Genomic DNA, 22,067 nt, shown 5'->3' with positions numbered 1-22,067 from the left:
AATGACGAATTATCATAACACAAGGTAAATGCTGAAATTTTATTTTCACACAGACACACACCTGTGGAGTGCGTAGCCTGGAAACCCTTCCTTTGCACCGAGGCGTCAGAGATGAAGCGGAGGTACATCTTGTTACCGGTGGAGACGAGGGGCTCCGGGGTTTTGCTGCCACACAGTCGGCCCAAGATGGCCGCCGTGTCGCTGTCCCCGTCGAAGGCCTCCAGATGGTCGTAGGCGCATTCCTGATGCTGCTCGATCTCAAACTCGTTGAAGGCCTGCGGAGGTGGAGGCAGAGATGTTCAGAGAGGAGAAGATCAAGGAAACAAGAATCCTGACCTCCTGAATGTGTGTGTTTTTGGATGTCTTACGCTATAATTTACGCTACTTCTAATAAATATAAAGGTGCAAAAATAAGTCACTTCACAATCTGTATTTGCCCTATTTTTTTAGACCAACGAGAAGAAAAACTTGCCTCCTTCCATCATCACAGCTTAGACCCTGACATGCATGTACACAGAGTCACGATTCCTAATCTAATCAAGTCACTGTGAACTGAGTCATAACACCTTGAAGGCCTCTCTCCCACTCAATCAAACTCCCCCCCCGTCTCTGACTGTCTCCATCGCACCATCACCGCTATTCCTGTCACCAACCAGCACCAGAAGAAGGAAGGGAAAGATGAGGGTGGGCTGATGTGTGTGTGTGGATGTCGTCGCAGAGCAGGGAAGTGTTTGATTCTCGGGTCGTGATGGCTTCCAGATGTTTCCAACCCTGGTGTTTACTACTTCTCAGAGAAGCATGTGTGCGTCAGACAGAGGGAGAAAGAAGCAACAACAGAATGACCTTCGCATCTGTGTTCACATGTCTGGAATTAAATTCATCAAAGAGAGAGGACCTTCTTAATCTCTCACACACGTTTGTGCTTCTGTGTTTGTGAGGACCTGAGCCCCTCACCTCTATTTAGCCAAACGCTCGAGCCCTAAAACCAGGTCAAATAAAACGCTAACGGTCCAAATATGTCCTCTGAAACTCAAACGGGTCCTCACAAAGATACATCTCTACATTGACCTCCACTTTGGAGATGCACTACTCAATATGTATCTGCACAATTTTGGATGAGCCAGGTCAAAAATCTCCACCTATGTTATCGTAGCTGGTGATGTAATGTGTGTCTGGTTGCATAAGCTTTAATAAGAGATTATCATGAACTAAATGACCGTCAATGACAGTTTAGGTATCATGCAGCGAGCCCAGCGTGTGGCTGCAGAGCGGAAGCAAGGTGGGGAGCCAAATCCTAATTTTGGGACCTCAGGCCGCACTGTGTGCGTGTGTGTTTGTGTGTGCGTCAGTGTCTATGTGACACATTTTGCATGGAAATAAGAGGTTGACTTTAGGAGGATTATCCAAAGCACGCTGAATGAATGTGAGCATGTGAGTGTGACTGTACTTGTATCTCAGTGAGGACTGATTTCAGAGGTTGAAATCTGTTCAACCGTCACAGCTGTTGTCTCCAGTATAATAAAGTTTAATAAAGTATAATTTAGTCACCTCTAAAGCTTAAATGCCAAAATTATTCATCATAACTGGGCGTTAACACGCGCGTCCTGAGTACCAGGGGCGTCACTAGGTTTTAAGGACAGGGGAGGCTGAGCCCCCAGGAGACGCACAGGATGTGAGCGAATGAGCACAAAATTTCACAAACAGCTGACAAAGAGTGAGAGTTTACTGGAAGGGACTTGCTCTACCTTAAACTATGAAGTGAATTTAAACAGATTCATGATCATATTTAAGGTATCATATATAATTATTTACTGAAACTCATGTTCTGACCACTTTATATTGAATTTGTCTGCACTTTTTTTGTAAGAATAAATAAATAAATATTATTTAGGGAGGCTAAAGAATATTTTAGGAAGGCCCTAAAATAGGCCGAACGACGGCAGTGCTGAGTACAGGTGTGAACATACTCGAGATGCATTAACTCTTTAAAACGAAACTGATTGCCAGGGTTTTTGAATTAACTTGTAACTCACAGTTGTTTGCGCTATTGACAAAATTCAAAGAGTGGCTGAACACTGGGAAGTTGTGCTTTTGTCTGGAAGACCTCTGTGACATCTCAAGGGTGTAACTAACTTCGTTTTTACCAACAAATTCCTCCAAACAACTCTCCCCAACCTGCAGCCGACAGCAGCGGTGCGTCATCATTACCACCACATTATTTTTTATTTTTCAGAAAGCACAACTTCCCAGCGTTCAGCCACATTTTGAATTTTGTCTATTTGTGAGTTACGATAATTCAAATACCGCAAGCTTTTTTTTTTTTTATCCACGGACGGATGTTTAGATCTTCTAGAGTTAAAGAGTAATTTCAGATCTCACTGTTCAGGCCACTTTCAGAGCAGAGTTGTGTTACCTATGACCACATCCTCATAGCGGTACCTATGGTGGTGTTAAAGTGTCTCTTAGTCAGTAAATGTTTTGTCTGCTATGGGCTACCGTAGAAACATGCTGGTGAAGAATCTGTGAAAGAGGACCCGCTCCCTACCCATAGGAATGAAAACACAGTCATGGAAACGTCTTTGTGGATGCTGCACTAAACATTTGCCAACAGATCCCCCAAAGTTTGAGGGCTGCCATATTCCCAATTCTCGGATATTTAATCGACACAAGTAATAATGAGTAAATGAAAGAAAAAAATAAACACACAAATGCAATTGCTACTGAAAATAACCAAACCTTTTACCTATTAGTGTTTCTGTGGAGTGTAGCTGTGTGTTAACAACGACAATTTCACTTTTGTTTTCTCACACTTGTTCTGTTTCCTTTCGGCTGAAATGTTAACACTTGTTAAATATTACCGCAAAGAATGAGCACGCTCAGCTTCAAGTACAATATTTAAATCAACGTTGAAGTGCATATGTGTGTGTTTGTGTTCAGACCGCTCGAAACAACTGAACGCGTCTGAGTCAGGAGAATCTTTCTCCGCATCAAAGTTAAAGTACTTTTAAGCTAATTTACTGTCAGACGTTTGCCGACACCTCCTCTATACTTTGCGGGTGTCTCGGCATTGGACGTGTAACCACGCAGATCTGAGTTAGAGCTCATTTAGCCACGGCACCTCAACTGTAAGCGCGTGAAGTGATATGTGTAAACGCACCGAAGTGCAACGAAATGGAGAATATGGAGACGACTCTCGCACACATAGATGCATGCAGAAAGACACGAGGACACAGATGGCCACTGCCCAAGGCCTCTTACTAACGCATGAGCACACGCTCGCAATTAGCCCGACTATATGAACGTGCGCTTCCCCCCCTGACTCACACTTGGGTTTTATAAGTGGAACATGAAAAGGGAGATCATCGCGCAGGAAGAGGGGAGAGCGGCCCCGCGGCTCCTACACACAAGACAAACCAACACACACAGAACGGTGCATTGCCAAGAGGGTGGGAGACAGATAAACATGTGTAGCCTGCTTCATGCGAGGCACTCACAATCTTGACTCTGTGGCCCGGCGTGGCCGTGATGTCCCAGGTGCACTCCTTACGGCTGGGGTACTTGTCCGGCCAGTTGGGGCTGCTCAGGGTCCCACTGGGGCTGTGGATCTTGTGCTCACACTCGGCTAAGCACGCACGCACACACACACACAAAAACACACACACACACAAGGAGGAAGTTAAAATCATGGCTGCACAGGAAAAAGGTCGGAGGAAATGGAAAGGGAACAGGAAGGAGAGAAACAAGAGAAGCAAACGAGAGAGAAGATTTCAAAGAAACACATCCTGGTCACAAGTTCAGTGTGAATTTCACATGGAGGCCGCACGCATGCTTTGCACTTCACAGACTGCAGTCAGGACGCCGTGCCAACACTGACAACATCTTAACACAAAAACAACGACACGACGAGATATAAGTCACCGCGACTGTGCATCTGAGGAGGAATAACTCAATAAATACGCATTAAGTATTTAAAAGGATTTCTCCGTTTTGCCTTTATATGCAGCCGGTGTACACAGACATGTCCTCAGCTGTTCCTACAGACAAGTATTTGCTTTTTAGCGGGTTAACTCTGAATAAAGTCAGTGGTTATGTTTCATTCCTCTTCTCCAAACCAGCAAACAATGGAAAAAGTAACTTCTTTATGTCTTTATTATTATTATTTTTTTAACTTCTTTATTAGGTTTTGGGAGAGTTACAGTTTCAAGCAGTTTGGAGCGTCCACAGTGTTGAGTGACAGGGACAGAAGTCAAGCATTAAAAACTCACTGAAATGCACTTAAACACATCGTCTGATGGATGTTTAAGTCGCCACTAAGTGAACAGCTCTAACTTCTGCCCCAACACTGTATCCTCTGTGTACAGCATCTCCTCTTCCTGGTGTGTGCCTCCCACTCTGAAGATCACATTATCCCACAGCAGCCCTCTAAGTCACACATGGCATCTGCGTATGGCGCGATGGAGGCAGGAGGCATGCACAAGACAAGATGTGTTGGGTGAAGACAGCTTTTATTTCTCACACAAATCAAACCCACGTACAGGATGAAATTAATGAAATGGATGTTTTTTTTTTGTATAAAGGTGGGGTTTCAAACAGGCAAGGTATGAAATACAGATGTCAAATTCCACACACAATAGTGTCACAGAAAGTCTATTTATATAGATTTACACAGATATAACCTCTGACATCTTTTTCATTATCATCTTTTACATGGATTTGCATGACTCTGCAATGTCACTGGGTGAAGCCGGCCTAACGCACATGTAAACACACACACAAACACATACACACAGGAAGGCAGTGCTACATGCAAAGCTTTCAGGGTCCCAGATGTTTGAAACGTGAGTCTCTTTATGAGCGGCGCAGGGAGCCGTCAGTGAGGTGTGCATGTGAGTGCCGACGCGGTGTGTGCGTACATGTTCAAAAGTTCAACTTCAAAGGGTGCAATATGTCACTTCAACAGTTTTCTCTGTGTGTGAGTGTGTGTGTGTGAGTGGGAATGTGCATGAAGCTTTTAACAAATAAAGTTTTGTGACAAAGTGAGCCCTCTCTGTCCGCATCTCTCGCACAAACAGAAATCAAAGCGAACACACAGCTTCAGTAAATCGTTGGTAAAAAGTGAGTTTTAGGCTAATCCAAGACACCAAGCTATGATTGATAATGTTAAGAAATGTACACAACATTTCCTCCGTTGTTTATCTGAAAGTACGCATGAGGCCTGTGTTGCGTCTTCATAGCTTTCAGGGAAGCACAGGTCAAGCAAATCATTTGAGACAGTTCCAGGTAGGAGTCTCAAGAACAGGAAGTCCAAAGTCGTAAGTTAAATGAACGAAGTCACAGCGACTAGGAAACAGAGCTGTTTTTAGGTTTTTCAGCCAAAGTCAAGTTACAAGTCACTGAAAACAAACCCACCCAGAAGTAAAGTACCCAGAACACCTAAAGTCTTAAAGCTGGAGCAGGAAATCTTTTTTTAGCATAACTGGGAAAAACTTGTATGTTGTAATTTTAAGTGGTGTGAGAGCGAGATAGAAATCTGCACTTTCTCCTCGGTCTGTTTTCAGGCTTTCGGAAAAATCTACCTTGAAACCAAGCCATCCTATCGGTTGCTCTACAAATGCAGATGTGCCTGCATGGAAGAATGTCGGACAATCATGTAGGAACAATGTGCTATGAGAGCATTAACCTACACTGCAAAGCAACTCCTCAAATTCATATACTGTCACGTTATGACATCACAATTACGATCGGGGCGATAGTGTCTGTGTGCGCATGCTCGGAGGGACAAAAAATGCGCTTTTACATCCTGCGATTTCATATTTTATCTGTTCCAGCTTTAAGGTCTTTAGAGTAAGTCTTAAGTCCTTAAGGATATTACCTAGTCCGCTAAGTTACCTGAAGCAGGGAGAAATCAAGTGACCAGATCTATAGTGAGTAGCAACCAGATGTCCTTTCGGCAAAGTAAAAAAGGAGGTTTAATTCATTTTTAGGCTTTCTGTGCGCAATAAATCCTCAAAATACGGGGAAACAGAACTGAAGTTCTTCTGTGCTCAGTGAACGTAATACAACAAAATAGTTAAAAAACTAAATGGACAAAAAAGATTGAAGTAAGGTGAAGTAATAGGTCTTAATAATCAAATCTGCAGTCAACATTTGAAAATGCTGTGCCAGGCCTAAAAACTAAAATAATTAGTATAATTCATTATTCAACGTAAATAAACCTGCCTGATGGTTTTATTTGGCTGTCTTATGTATTTCTACACGTTGTTCTAGTGAATCACCAGGTCAAAGCTTCAGTGAGCCAAGTTTCACACCTTTCAAGTCAAAAACACATGTTCAAATCCACAGGTTACAAGTGTATGCAAAAAAAAATCAAACAAAAAACAGCGATATCTATCTCTCTCTCTATATATAAAAAAAAATATTCAAATGTGGAGGGCCAGTGTGTCGTCATGTGGGTGTGGGTAGACAGAGTGCGGGCTGTGCGACGGACGATGACCGTGTTTGTGAACGAGCGCATGCTTGTGTGGGTGCGTGGCGGCGTGCAGGTGCGCTCCTCCGGTGTTTTTGTGCCAGTGTGTGTGCCGATGCGAATGTACGTGGAACCCACCTTCCTTACAGTCATGTTTGTTCTCATGCAGCACAAAGCCATGGCGACACTGACAAACGTACGAGCCCACCGTGTTGATGCACTCGTGCTGGCAGCCGCCGTTGTCCTTGCTGCACTCATCTTTGTCTGGTGAGAGACACACATGCAACACGGCGTCACTCGCGTGGATACATCAGAGGGTCACGGTGGAGGGAGGAGGGGGGAGGGTGGGGGACACGAGGGGGTGGAGAAGACGGACAAGGAGGAGATGTGAGGAGGAAAAAGGAGGGGATGTGACAAAAGGGTTAAAAAAAAGACAAAAGATTAACATGCTCAACTGCAACATTATTTAGAAGTTTTCATTACAAGGCGGAGACTTAAAGCTCAGCCGGAGCATTTCTTTAAGTGAGGTAACAGGAAAAGAGAGTTTAACATATTAAAATATTGTTGAAGCTTTGTTTTATTAGGCACCGAGAAGAGTAACACCCAACAAATAGTATGACCACTTCAAATGGCCTGAAGTTTGTTAGTGTGTGTGGGCCCAGAGCTTTGTGGGACAGGTTCACTGCCGCTATGTGGTCACACCCAGCCACAGCTCTGGAACTCCTCTGACCAGAACAGCAGTTTTCAGATCAAATCTCCAAAGAGTCAAACCGCTGCTGCTGCTGCTGCTGCTGTGTCTGTCTCATGTGTGGACCAGAATAGAAACCGTATCAGACAAAACATTCTGCAGGCCAACTGGTTTTTAATGCCCCCCTACATTAGCATGGTAGTTAAACTGATGTCAGGTTTTACAGATGAGTTTTTAAGTACGCACGAGGGCCTTATTCACTTTATAGCCACGTCTGTATGTTAAATATGTACAGTAGGTACGACCTGCAGCCAGCCAGCTTAATTAGACTGGAACCAAGCTCAAACAGCTGGCCGAGCATAGGCTATCTGCAAAACAGCTGAACCTCTAAAGTCAGGACATCAGGACACCCAACAAACCGCTCTGACACTATCATATACATTGATCAGCCACAACAATAAAACCACTGACAGGAGAAGTAAATGACATTGACCATCTTGTGACATTAAAATGCTCTAGTGGGGAAACTTGGATGTTATTTATATATGTACCACCTACCTAGACCAGACCGCAAACCCCCCATCCCATAGCAATCACGCTACTTGATGGCAGCAGCCACCTCCAGCAGGATGCAGCCTGACACAGACACACGCACAAAAATGTAACAACTCAAAAAAAAAAAAAAAAACTGAAAAACAGCACAAGGTGTTGACCTGGCCTCCAAACTGACTAGATCCCAAACTGATCAAGTATCTGTGGGATGAACTGGAACAAACCTGATCCCCTCAACCCATAGGACCCAAAGACGCCCACTAACAACACCCTGTTAACAGACCATCAGAAGGACCATGTCCATTCTCTGATGGGTCACAACTGTTTTAGAGGCACAAGGTAGACCTATACAATGAGTCACAACTGTTATTTAACAACAATGTTTATTTGTTTTACTCTCAATGGGCTACATATTGTGGTTGCTATGCTGTAGACATGGATGTAAACAAAATAGTTTCGCTAAAAGATCAAAATTGGTAGGAAATGTAAACTTTATCCAATTTTAAGAGCGTTCAAAGTCAAAAAACAGCAAATTCTCTCAATTTCTTCAGTTTTGTCAAGATGGTATGCTAAGCTAAGCTAAGAGTCAATTCAAGAAAGTAGCAATGATCCTTTTGTTCTAACTCTCAACAAGAAAGAAAAGCCCTTATGTCTTTAACAAACCATTGTCACAGTATCATGTACATAAGCTTCATGATTTTTAAAAGACTGTGTGTCATGTTTATGTATTTTTTACTTATGATTCATAAGTGAATTTATCCTGCATAGTTCATAAAATTACGTGATGAAGTCATTACCAGATCACAGACTTCCACTTCCAGTTCTTCTTTGACGAGTGCACATTTTCTATTTTAGGGCACTTCTGTTTCACCTGGCAACGGCAAATGCTATTTCCTGATTGGCTGATCGGTCGCTGATTATTTTCTGATTGGTCTATGGTTGAAGCAGCGCAGTCTGCCTTCGCCTTATCTATTCATAGATTACTAATCTCTTTTAAAGTGTTTGTACGGCGAGTTTTATCATTTTTCGGCGTGAGAAAATGTGATGTGTGGCGTTACACTTGAGAGCCCTGGTCATGTGGCTGCACAATTCTGTAAAATGCAACTACAGGTCTATTATACTATTTCACATACAGTTCATCCGAACTAGAAGTGATGTGTTTGGCATCTCTAACATTTTTTTTTAGGGGTAGATTTTAGGGGTCTGAGGAATGTTTGCACAGATTAGCCTAGCAGCTGGCTAATGGGTTTAAAAGTCTAAACTGTTGTGCGCTTGAAACAAAAAACTGAACAGACCAAAACAATCACGGTGTTATCTCACTTGTAAATCATTTCTCCTCCTTATCCGCTAATTTGTGGCTACTTTAAGCCACTTGGCTTCGCCTCCGAATTACTGGGTGATGACAAAAGCCCTTTAGCGTGGCCAAATACTGGGGCAACAGAGCGGATCACCGGGCGCTGGCGGTGGAAGGAGCGGGGAAGATTTGCGCTTGTGTGGGGCTTCAACACAGACAACAGTGACAGTGTCGTAGGGACGGAAAGAGGCAGGAGTGGTTGGGATGGACAGATGACCACACAGGAAGACAGAGGATGTACGGGGAGGGTGTGGGAGAAACAGATTCCCGGGAAAAGATGTGAGATTAGACACAGGCGCTGAGTCTTACCTCGGCACAAGAGAGTGTGAATTAAACTAGATCTGCTTTTAATGAAACCTCCAAATCCTCCTTCCTCTCGTTCTGTGTGTGTGTGTGTGTGTGTGTGTTTGTCTGTGTCTGATGTGGTATTACGGTGCTATTGTGGGCTCAGTCTCACCCTATCACGGGCTAAGAAGCTTTGCGGTCGATGCTACACAGTGTTCATTGTGGCCGTCTTCAGGTCAAGCACAAAATGTCCACACGCTTGCACATGCACGCACGCACTCACATGGATTAGTAGTATGTGGGAGGCTGCAGGGACCTCCCTAAAGCTGCTGGCGTCTCGCCAGCTAAACGCTATCCCTGGAGGCATCTGACAATGGTTGAGTCACACAGCAACTTGCAGCACGCCCACAGATAATCATACACATTGTCTTTATTTTGGTAATTCGTCCACAGCTGTGCTTTGAGATTTAACTGTGTGTCTGAGATTTAAGTCTTTTGCAGGTTCCTGAGATTTGATAAGCTTATCCAGATGACAGCTTAATTTGCTCCGAAGCAGGAAGTAGCCAAATCATGATTTCTTCGCCCGTCTTAACTGTCAGGATCTCCCCTTTTAGTTGTTGCTCTAAAGTAAATGTTAAAGAAAAGAGAAATCTGGATCTGTTATTCAAGAAAGCTTCCTAAAATTGTTATTATGAGATGTTAACGTCCAACAAATTCATCCCTGCTACAGCCAGTGGGGATATTTGTTGTATTTTTAGTGGAAAATTGTGACCGTGTCCCAGTTTCTTACTCATTAAACAAAAGCTACTGTCGTGTGTTTATGAATTGTAACAGTGTGATGACGCATACGACTAGTTGGCTACAGATTCCAGCAAATAATATTTTACTCATATTTTACACCTCAATATTCACACAGCCTTCACAATAAAAGCTAAATAGAAAATCTGAGTTGTGACTGAGATAAATTGGTGCATTGTGCTCTGATGTAGTACATACATTTTTTGAATGCAGCCAAAAAAATACTATTAAAAATACTGCTAAACACAAAAACATATCATAGCATGAAAAATGCAATAAAAACACTAATTTCTTGATAATTACAGCTCGTGTTGAGCAAGTCTGTAGAATGATATCATGCTGTAATGTTCAGATTAATTATCCGACATGATACTGAGTGCTATTAGTATTTAGTAAGAAACTGGGCCACAGCACATTTCCCTCTAGAGGAGAATGGATTAAACAATGATCCGCGTCATTAAAACAGGATCCATCCATTCCCCCGTCTCACACGTTGGACCAGAGCCAATCAGAGATCCCGATTGCGAGGTCATTTTACCTCTGACCTTCGACGAGGTTGCCAGCTTGCCGTTGACGCGGCCACGAGTCGGAGAACGGCCGCGCTTTTTGTCCTGGCATGACTCAAACACAAACATACGCTCCTGACACAGAGCCAGTCTGTCTGAGGGAGAGAGGGCAGAGCGGAGGGTGGGTGCAGGAGGCCGGAGCCGCCGTGGAGGCTCGGGGGACACGGCAGGACAGAGACACACAAACAGCTACACACACATACTGCACTTTAAAAGCAACCACAAAATTAGACATCTGTTGAGAGTTTTAGAGCATCCTATGGTTTACAAATCCCGAGTCTGCGCTCAGCCAGTGCCATCGTCATGTACTGTGATGTTACACTGTGGAGGTCAGTGGCTTTAATATCAGCGGTTCCAGCAACATTTTAGTATCATCATCATATTTTAAAACCAAGACTATGACAACAATCCTAATCCTAAAATTGTGATTAAACTAAACCAGGGGTGGGTATTGGCCAAGACTTCGCGATAGGATATGTATCACGATATGATACATTATTGCGATATTATGATATTACTTACATTACAATATTCTACATTGTTCACTGATGCATGTATATAAGTACATCAGATGACTTGGATAATTCATTGAAAAAATTGTCCATTTCCAATTTATTGCACTCCTCCAGAAAAGTGGATCGAGTTTCTTGCTACTTGAATGTCAAAACACAGTTTGCAAACTGCATACTCTTTGTCCAGCTTACTGGTTCCCTGATCCATTTGAAAGCCAAAGTGCCTCAAAACATCAGCTTCAGTGCTTTAGTTGCACAAGTCGTTCACAATCGACCCAAACGATCGTGATAAATTGCCATATTGATATTTTTCCCACCCCTAGCATAAAACTAAATGAATCATTGTATCTAAATGTTTTGGACTAGTAAAACTTGAGCCCCATAAATGGATATTTATAACGGTCTAATACAAAACTCTATGGATGCATGAGACCCTACCAATGCACTGGGGGAGATGTAATGTCTCCCATATGCGTATCTCATGTTAAGAGTGACTTTCTAAAAAAAAATGTGTCTAATTAGTATAAACACATCAAGACAGAGTTTCTGGCAGCTCCAGTGGATTCTAGTGGTACGGAGCATTTAAAACCACAAACCACCCCTGCACTACAATCCACTTCTCTCTGTACACTCTGGTTGTTCCAATCAAAACACACCACTCCCTCCTCCTCCTCTACCAAAACAAACAGCTACACATGTCTTACCTGAGAAGAAGTGAGCCTTGAAGCCTTTCTTGGAAACTGTGTTGTCCGACTTAAACTCAATCCTCATGTTGTTGTACTGTGAGGTGATGACCTCGGGTACTTCAGTGCCGCAGTATTTACCATGCAGCTTAGAGTCGGACGAGAGGCCACTCCTCACCTCAACGTAGTCGTATTTACACACCTGGACACACAAACATGGCTCTTGAAAGGCACGTCTGCACGGCGGCCGCTACGCTCTTGATAAAAATGTGCGTTAAATAATATCACACAAGAGATGACGCTGACCTCGTTGCCCTCCAGCTCAAAGGCCTCAAACTGCATGGAGATGCGGTACTGGTTGGGAGCGACCACCTGCCACACACAGTTCTTGTTGGGTGGATACTCCTTCGGCCAGCCGGGAGTGCTGATGGTCCCGTTCAGCTTGGACAGGAGGCCGCCGCACGCCGCTGCAAACACGCAGATGCATATTAAAAAACATGCAAATAAAAAATCTGACATTTCTACGCGAATGTATGGAAGTGATTTGGAATTTGTTGATTTAGTTTACTGTCGATTTTAAACTTAAGGGGTTAACAGAAATGATGTACTGATGAAGGACTGATTTCTCAGATGCAAAGAAGTTAATCATGGACTGTGGAAAGCTTTTAATTCATCAGATCCCAGCTTAAATATTTATCCTATCGCTGCCAGAATCAGAAAAAAGGACACAACAATATAAATATTGTTTATAAAATATTTGTACAGTAAATTTTCATATCAACGGAAAAAAGCGCTTTACAATGACATAAACTTTTGTAATAAATGTGCACAGAAAGTCAGTGCAAAAATCACATTTCAAGTCTAAGTGTAGCTCTTCAGCTTCTTATGACAACTAGGCTCATTGTTATGAGCAAAAACTGAATTTGAAACTCATACCAGTGGTATTTTGGTATTTCTTATCAACCTTGTACAGCTGGTACTGGTACATAGAGACTTTATACTTTGTTTTCCCACAAATTAAAACACTAGGGATCTAAAGTAACAGCAGCTCTTCTCAATAATTAGTGTAAACCCACAATTTGGATATTCTCGCTCTGTGTGTGTGTGTGTCTCACTCTGCCACAGAAGTGGTTCGTTCATTTGTTTCAGTATGTGGGTCATTACGGGTAGTTAATCTATTTTGTGGGATTAAAGGACCTTCATGGCATGCGTGGCACCAGAGCAACGAGGAATGCGGCTTTGTGTCAGAAAGATGTTTTTTCCTGTTGATGGAGGTCGTTTCGGATGTTGCTGTTTTTCTGCCGATTTCGACTCACATCCTACACAAACACGACGCGGCGCACAGAAGAATGCGCATACAGACGTTAACGCAGCACACGCAGACTCATGCACACACTGTTACCTTCACAGCTCTTCTTGTCTGGGGCTAGCTCGTAGCCCGGGTCGCAGGCACACTTGAAGCTGCCGAGAGTATTTACACACCTCTGTTCACATCCACCATTGTCTGGCTTGGCACACTCATCTTCCTCTGGGAAACACACCGCGTCACATCAGGTTACTAATGCTTTAGTCAAATGAATATCCAAGAAAAGCACCCACGCGGCTTCTTTCTCAGTCACACCCACACACCTTTGAAAAAGTTGGCAGCAAACCCGGCCTTGTTCACCGTCCCGTCCGAGACGAACTTCATCCACAGCGTGTGCGAGGTCGAGCGCACGTCCTCGGGTTTGTCGTAGCCGCAGAATCGGCCGATCAGAGGGCTCGTTTCGAGGGGGCCGTCCCGGACCTCCAGGTAGTCATAGGCGCAGCTGTCATGCCTCTCGATCTAATGGCGCACAACAGAAACAACTGCTATGAATATCAACTTCCACATATTTATATTTATAGTGTAATATGTATCTTTCTGCACCAGGAATCCAAATACTGGAACTCTCCTCTCACCCCAGCAGGTCGAGGCAGATGTCAGCCCACCCTGAGTCTACATTTACCAGAGGATTCTTCTTGTTAAAAGGGGATTTTCCTTGATGCAACTGTGGGATATTATCTCAGGATAAAACTGTTGACCAAGCTGGAACCTCTGGGTCTAAAGAATGCTGGCAATGAGGTCCAAAAAAACTCGAGGCTGGCTCCAAAACCGGGTCATGCCGGCATGTTAAAATCCCCAGCCTTACAGCAGAAATAAAGAGGAATGCGCTCAACTGCCAATTCCAAAATGCTTGCCTACTTTGGGAACCGATATGAGTACTTAACAAGTCTTTGAGGCAGCATTAGGCCAAGGGGGGAATGTTCAATTAAACAATTATGCTCGATAACCGCCACAGCAGGAAGCCTTCTCTGAGCCACAAACAGCCGGCTAACCTGCACCTACAGCTGAATGCTTCCTCAGCTCGGAGGTACGTTACTGCTACCACCTACCTGACATAAAATCACAGCGGTCGTGAGAAAAAGGAAATGTTTCCAGGTGGTATCACCTGAAGAAGTGTTGGATGAAGCTTGGTGTTTGTGCAGGCTGGTGCAAAACTAGTTTTGGTCTTTCGAGCAACTGATCAACATCCTCATACATGACAACTTTTATAGTACTCTCTCTTATATTTATAAATTCTACTAAGGCTTAAAGTTATGGATCATTTGGGAGGTGGTCACTTTGAGGCTTCACTCCTGCTTAGGTGTTAGTCACTGTATAGATTGTTAATGGTGTAAAGTTAACATAATATATGTAAAGGTTTGTTGATATTATAACCGAATTTTATTAAAATTGAACTGAATTATACAAACCCAGAATTCCACATTTATTTATCTCTGTGCTTAATAATTATTGGGCATATTGCTTTCTGTGTTAGAGCGCCACATTTCATCAATGAAACAATTGTGCCCACCTGTGTCTCAGCCAGATTGAGACGTTTAGCACGCTGACATTTTTACAGAGTTCCAACTATGAAACTAATCCTCACCTGCCCGCTGTGTGGATCTCTACACACACACAGATGCACACACCACCACCTTTATTAAGTTCCTAGCAGCTATACGAGCGTGAAATTTGACCCAGACATTCCTAAGCACACACACACACACACACACACATAGAGAGAGCTGGCAGAGGCACACACACACACACAAAGGTGGTGAGTCACCTCAAAAGCCTGGAAGCTGAGCCCGACATTGTATCCTTCGGACACCGCGATCCTCCACACACACTCTTTGGAAGGCCTGTAGTCGTCAGGATAGTTGGGAGACTGAATCTGGCCCGAGTCCTTAGTGATTTCCCCTCCACAGATCGCTGCAGGAGATTGGAGACGGAGAGGAACAGGATTACTTAGTATCAGCCACGCTGACCGAAGACACCTGAAACACATTCTCTGTACACTATAAATAATGAAAGCCACAAGGGGACGTCTCACAAAAGTCACAAGGTCATGAAAGTTGGAGCCTGTCTGACTTATTTCACAAGTTAGAGAGTTTACAGCGTGTGGATTTGTAAAAGCTGGCGATTCCATTTGATAGACTGATTGGTGTTACCTTCGTAAACGGCAGCAAAGCCTTTCCCCACCCAGTTGCTGCTGCTGCGGAACTCGATCCACATTCGGCTATCGGTTGAAATCAAGACGTCTGGGACTTTGTCTCCACAAAACCTGCCTGTAAAAAAACGCACACAACCAACCAAACCCCTTCACTCACGGTGCTTAACGACTGATGGCGGAAAATAGTTTCTGATGTGTGATGTGAATTTACTAGTTAATGTGGACGGTCGGTGCTCGGCCACGAGCCAAACAAATCCACACATTCGATTCAATTCAAGATCACTGCAGCTGGCAAAAAACTGTCTGTGCCCGGCTTCAGGTCTTTACATCCCTCCCTCAACATGATCCAGACCACTGTTGCTATGCAACCGACCAAACAACTGGATCACCTTGGACACCGTTTTGCTGACTACTTTTGTAAATTTGTTAATAATGCTAATTCTGTAGGTATTTTGATTACCCTATTTTATTTTACTATGCAATACGTATTTTTATTTTATTTGAATCTAATTATTTTATTTTATCTTTCATTTTACTTGTGGTTTCTAAGAGTGTTTCTTTTATGTGCAGCCCTCACGGATGGCTATCGTCTGTCTTAGTCAGAGTCTAAGTCTAAAGTCATCTGGCAACACTTTGTACCGACCATGGAAATACACACAAAAAAAGGAAAAAACTGCATGTAAAAAAACACTGAAGCACATGTTCTAATTCTACTGTTTACCTTGAAAGCATCACGAGGAAGAGATGCACAATTAAAAACAGAAGTCTCACGAGCCTGCACCGGTTAGCGCGTCTGTGTTTACACTTACAGTCACTATCTTCTACGCGTCAGGAACAATTAAAAAGACACTTTTAAATTAAAACTAATTAAAAGAGAGAAGCTTCCTGCTTGTTCATTAGAATCCGCTGAAACAGTCTGAACAGTGAGATAGTGTGCAGTCACAAAACTAAAACCAGGCTTTTTTTTCTTTTTGTGAAAAGTTGAGATTAATGTTTTAATGCAGTTCAAGTCTTCTACAACAATAAGACACAGGCTGGCAGAGAGATAGTCGGTCCTCCTCTTGTGTCTTCTGATCTTACCGAGCAGCGGCGCTTTCCTCCAGTATCCGTCCCGGACCTCGATGTAGTCGTACCAGCACAGGCTGCTTTTATACAGATCCATGGTGGTGAAGTTAAGAACGATCTGGCACAGCGGAGGAAGAGTGTGTTAAAACGGAATCAATAAACAATCATTTTGTCAGCGGTATCTCACGTTTATTGGCCATAAGTGCACGTCACTGCCGCAATGTGTGAGTCTGTGTGTGTGTGTGCACCTTTTCTCCGGGCGTAACAGATATTCTCCAGACACAGTGTGTGTATGAGGGGTATCCGTTGGGGTAACCGGGGGATGAGAAGTTGCCCGTTGACTCTTGGAGCGTCTCCCCGCACGCTGCAACACACACAGATGGAGTTACATTTTTGTGGTGGGTCCTGCTGTTGTGTGTAATCCTTTCAGCTGTGCACTGATGACTTATTGGTACATTATGAACACATGGCACTCATGGCTGTTGTTATTTTTTTTACTCCCAATCTGCACCGAATCCAAGTCTTTTTACTGCAGTGCACCAAAAATAAACATAAACACAGCTTATGTCTATGTTAACTGATCTCTCCACATGGGAACCGTTAGACACCTATTTCTAATTTAGAAAACCAGAGAAGGAATTAAAATTACTCTCCCAAACAAACTTGTGTTTCATGTTGCCTTTTGGCTCCTTCCAGTTTCTCATGTAGCAGGCTACAGTATGCGCGTGAGGTCCGACCTCAGTCACGAAGCCCCATCGTGATTGAGCGGTATTAAACATTCCCCAGTAGCTGAATCATTTAATGAGAGCGGACGGAGAGCGGAGGGCTCTTAATTCATCTCTGCAAAGACATAACAAACACAGCTGACGAGTGTCGGTGGAGAACGATCACACGATCGTCGGGAGTTTAACGCTGTCGCTCCCTCTCGAAAGGAGGTTAGCCAAATGCGCCCCTCCTATCCCATCATGCATGCTGTTTTCCCTCCACACTGCCCCACGGCCGTGTTCATCTGTCAGTGAATATGGTATCACTCAAATATGTCCTTATACGGTTGAAGTTGGATCTATTTCCAGCTGGGACACACTTCTTCCTCTCTCAAACGGATATTGCAGGATAAAATGACCACATATATTAGATAGATTGACTTGTGTGTGTGTGTGTGTGTGTGTGTGTGTGTGTATTTATTACGAATAAATACATTTATCTTTCAGTATTTATTAAGGATAAACAGACACACAAAAAAGTATTGAAATGTTATTCTGGTGAGTTTCATAAGACAAAACTTGCATGAACCATTTCATCTGTTTGCCTCGTGTTCTCTACGTCGTGCGTCCGTCATGACCAACAGTGTCATGTGTCTGTGTGCGCGTGAGCCAAAAGCCAGCGTTTGCGATCATAAACCTTTTTGCGATGTTACAGAACAGCCCAGTCAGAGACGATCATGATCACGTCAGAGCCGCTCACCAGAGACCAGAGGAACGCCAGAACAACTCGGGTGTGCGCAAAAGCTGACTAGAAAAGTGTCTGTGTGTGTGTGTGTGTGTGTGTGTGTGTGTGTGATGCGTCTGAGACCCCGAGAACACAGAGGGAATCATCACGCGGAAAAACAAATTACTCAACTTTACCTCTGTGCCTCTGGGAGCAGAGGGGCGGGACAATTATACGCCAAAGATGCGAGCAGATAAACAGAGGTCATCTTTTGTTTCATGGGTATGATGACAGAACAAACACACACCCACACGAAGGCTCGCACAAACACACACACACACACATTACAATCTCGTAGTAAATATATCAGTACCTGGACATCTATACAGCTTCCTTGCCTGTGCAATGTCTCCTTTACTGAGCCTGGTCCGCTGGCCGATCGCAGGCCGGACCCCGTTTTCATCTCTGGACGGGAGGATGGTGTCGAGGAACATCCCGCTTCAGGGAGAAACAGAAACTGAGCATGACAAGAACGGACTCTGATCTCAGCCAAACGGTGACCGTCCCACAAGTTTCAATATCAGCTAAGAGAGATTCGCATGTTCAAAAAAAAAAAAACAAAGACAGGAACTAACGCAAAACAAAGATGTATAAGAGTAAAAGGTGGAAATTTATGGACTTGTTTAGAAAAACTTTATACATTTTTTAATTTTCCCCCACAAACTAAAATTTCTTTGAATGCACATTAACATGAATCCAACATATTTTAGTAAAGGGATAAGGGACAATTTAATACTGAATGCAAAACAAGTAAAAATAAGCAAAACATAAACCACTTACAGTAAGTGTTTAAAATGATGCGCCACAAAAGTCTATCCATAACATGTTGCCCGAGTGAGACATGAGGTCAGCATCTGTATTATTTCCTGTACACAGGTGTTGCACACCTCCTGAACAGTAATTACACATCTGTCAAGTCTAAAAATGTTGTTCCCCTATAATTTAGCACGTCTACTGCGTGAAGAAGAGCAGTTATACAGTTATACAGTACTGCTTGTTGTTGTTTATGCATGGCTAAATTCTGATTGTGAAAATATTCGCTTGGTAAAACTATTGCCTAGTCACTTCAAAATGTTGCACCAAAGTCTTTATTTGGATGAAAGTTGGTGAAAAATGCCTCAAAAACTGCTCCCATGTAAACACACTGAACCAAATTTCAACACAGAGGAACACTGACAAATCCATCGGGGTCACTTTTTCTTACATCAGTTGAGTTTATTGTTGAGAAAAATGACTCCTGGCAGATTGAGAAGTTGTAAATTCAATAAATATCAAACGGCGAGAGGTCAGGGCTTCTTACCGTGAGAAGGTGTTCCTGGCGTAGTGCATGATGCTATCAAAATCATACGGCTCCCCAAGAGAGTTCACCTCCCCAGGCTCCATCTTGAGAAAGTTATACTCCTGGCCTGGAAAACATGCACATTTTATTTTTTTCTAAAAAGATACTGATGCAGCAACATTTGAGGGTTTATGGCACATCAACAATCAAGAGCACAGGCCTTCAACTGGGGGTCTGTGACCCCTAGTGGGTCCGTGGAGGTACTGCAGGGGGGGGGTCGCAAAATCTTTGGTTGATTAGACATTTCTTAGATATTTTTTCTTAGAATTTTCCTTCATAATTAATTTCACTGACCCAACAATTGGCTGAGAGCGTATTCAGTCCCCAGGTGATAAACCTGATGCACGCTGCAACATTAGCAGAAGAGAAGCTAACAGTGCAGCTCATGCCCATCAGCCAAATACTGAGGCCAAATACTGGTGATTCACTGTCCTTACTACATTTAGCCATGTTTAAAGTTGAAGCTTGAATCTGTAAATATATGTAGCATAGCATTTAGGTAGGTTTATGTCAGGTATGTTTAGGGCAGTTGCATAGCAGCCCACCTGCTGTACATGTTTGAAATAAAAAAAAATATATATTTGTCTATTATTGGAATATTGAATGAAAAATGATAATAATAATAATAATAATGTATATTTATAAATAGCACTAGTCCGAGTTTAATGTAGAACACATATAGTAGCATAGGGGGTCCCCACTTAATCTCTCCATCAGTTCTGTTTGTGTTAAAATGACAAAGTCGGACCAGAACTGTCATTTTAGAAACATCAAAATACTCGAAGTCAAAATAGAGCGGAGTTGCTGAAAGCTCTAATATGTTTCTATTTATAGTCGGGGTCTGATGGCCTGCTGTGTAATTTGATTTAACACCTGTCAGGTTGCATTGTGCTGCAGCAGTAGGAGTGTGTTTGTGGAGGCCTGACAGACAGCGGTGGCGGCAGTCTAGGTGACTTCACAGTCATTAAAAGGCTCATTCACACCCGCCCACAGCCAGACGGGAGCGTGAAGTTTGGTAACGTAGAAACGTTAAGTGTCGTCACTCGTCTTTGGCTAGAATTGAGCCTGAGCGACTCTAGCAGGGACCCAGGTGCTATTCCTGAGCCTCACCTGGTTGGATGTTATCCCGGATGATGGTCACATGATCGTCACGGTCGGGCCGCGTGTGCTCGTGCCAGAAGCCGATGACGTGGCCCAGCTCGTGCACCACGATGCCGAACTTGTCGCAGTTCTTTCCGATGGAGATGGCCTGGGGCCCGTTGCCACGGCGACCCACATAGGAACAACACCTAGTAAGGATTAGTAGGAAGATGATAGCAGGGAGATAGGCGATGTTTACTACACTTTTGGCAGTGGAAGAAGGCTTTAGCAGCGTTGTGTTCAACTTACAATGAACACGCTCACACACACACACACACAAAGACACACAACGTCTTTCAGGATTTCCTGCCCCGTACTACATCCAGCAGAGGAAAAGAGGCAGGATTTATTTACATACACACACTCCGATAACGCTGCAGTTTCATAACCTAATGTGAATAAGCTGTGAGAATTCACGTATCGCTGCTCACACACACACACACATTCATTCTCTCCTTTTCTGGTTAGCAGAGACATCCGTGCCAGGCTAATAAATCTGATTAAAGTTATCCAGGGAGCTGATTGCATGGTCAGGATCAGGAGTCACTGGAGTAGATAGAGTCTTTTCTTGCAGCATTTTGTAGCGCCAGGATAAGTAACTTTATACACACATGCACACAGGTGCCGCAAACTAACCACGGGCGTGTGTATTTAATACAAGCCTCTCTTTCTTTGTGGTCTCTTTCCCTGTCTCCTTTGTTCACAAACACTGCAGAGCCAAACTGCAGGATATTTATACATCGGCTTAACTGTCTAATCTCCGATGAAGTCTGCCTATCGCAGAACTCAAGACAACTAGCATCATCTGTTAACATGCAGATCTCCAGCTCACCTAAAGGTCTGCTGGTATTAACATTTAAAGATCAAATACATGTCTGAACTCGTCTTGCACAACTTGTTGACTAAAAAAAGCATGAAAAGAACAGCAACGCATATTCATCATCTTTACTATCACAGTTCACACCACAAACCTTCCATCAAGTTTGTTAAACATTTTGTTGTCACACAAAATTCGTTTACTGTTGACTCACACATTTAAGGTTATGAGCTCTATTCAGGATCAAGATGAAAAAAAAATATGCTGCCAATACAATAGATTTCAGAGTTCCTAGAGTCCAAAATATAACATGTTATAATTCACTGCTTTGTGCACTTTAAAAACTTGAAATGTTTGTATCTGTACAACAGAAAAATGACCTGTAGTTCCTCCAATGGCCACTTGAGGCAGGATCTAAAATTTTGTCAGTCCGCATAGACATGTATGTTAAAAAAAAAAGATGGTTGTGTGCAGATTATTGACCTCTATAACTAGACTCCCCATTTCTTTGGGCTGAATTTTTACAAAACTCACCAATTTAAATATTATTAAAGCTTAAAAAGTACAGTTTTCTTTCATTTGAGCCATTGCTACTGCAAGACACTATTAAATTTAACCTCACTCAAGAACATGTACAGTGATATCCTGCATTTAATCCTGCACTGTCGATATTTTAAAGTAAATTTACAACAGTTTCCAAGAGCTGCAAAGGTAATAGGTAAAATCCAACATGGTGGCAATTAGTATAAATAGGAATAGAAAAAAAAAAAACAAGGTACAAGGAATGAAAGAAAAC

The 22,067-nt window shown here is 43.1% G+C and overlaps 1 protein-coding gene across 1 annotated transcript in view; it reads right to left on the bottom strand.

Annotated features, from left to right (window-relative positions):
- The window catches only part of tll1 (tolloid-like 1), a 47,732-nt gene that overhangs the window by 3,833 nt on the left and 21,832 nt on the right, over positions 1-22,067 (bottom strand). The window contains exons 7-20 of the mRNA XM_047579573.1: positions 20,425-20,603; positions 19,276-19,381; positions 18,289-18,413; positions 16,736-16,851; positions 16,503-16,605; positions 15,421-15,537; positions 15,036-15,181; positions 13,534-13,729; positions 13,307-13,432; positions 12,211-12,371; positions 11,926-12,106; positions 6,605-6,730; positions 3,495-3,622; positions 62-275 (exon numbers count right to left, since the gene is read on the bottom strand). Of these exons, the coding sequence (XP_047435529.1) occupies positions 62-275; positions 3,495-3,622; positions 6,605-6,730; positions 11,926-12,106; positions 12,211-12,371; positions 13,307-13,432; positions 13,534-13,729; positions 15,036-15,181; positions 15,421-15,537; positions 16,503-16,605; positions 16,736-16,851; positions 18,289-18,413; positions 19,276-19,381; positions 20,425-20,603 (2,024 nt within the window). The remainder of the gene's footprint in view (positions 1-61; positions 276-3,494; positions 3,623-6,604; positions 6,731-11,925; positions 12,107-12,210; positions 12,372-13,306; positions 13,433-13,533; positions 13,730-15,035; positions 15,182-15,420; positions 15,538-16,502; positions 16,606-16,735; positions 16,852-18,288; positions 18,414-19,275; positions 19,382-20,424; positions 20,604-22,067) is intronic.

The sequence above is a fragment of the Mugil cephalus genome, chromosome 2 (assembly GCF_022458985.1).
Source record: "Mugil cephalus isolate CIBA_MC_2020 chromosome 2, CIBA_Mcephalus_1.1, whole genome shotgun sequence".
Taxonomy (NCBI): domain Eukaryota; kingdom Metazoa; phylum Chordata; class Actinopteri; order Mugiliformes; family Mugilidae; genus Mugil; species Mugil cephalus.
The sequence above is the reverse complement of the archived record's forward strand: the minus strand, read 5'-3'. Positions and strand labels throughout refer to the sequence as shown.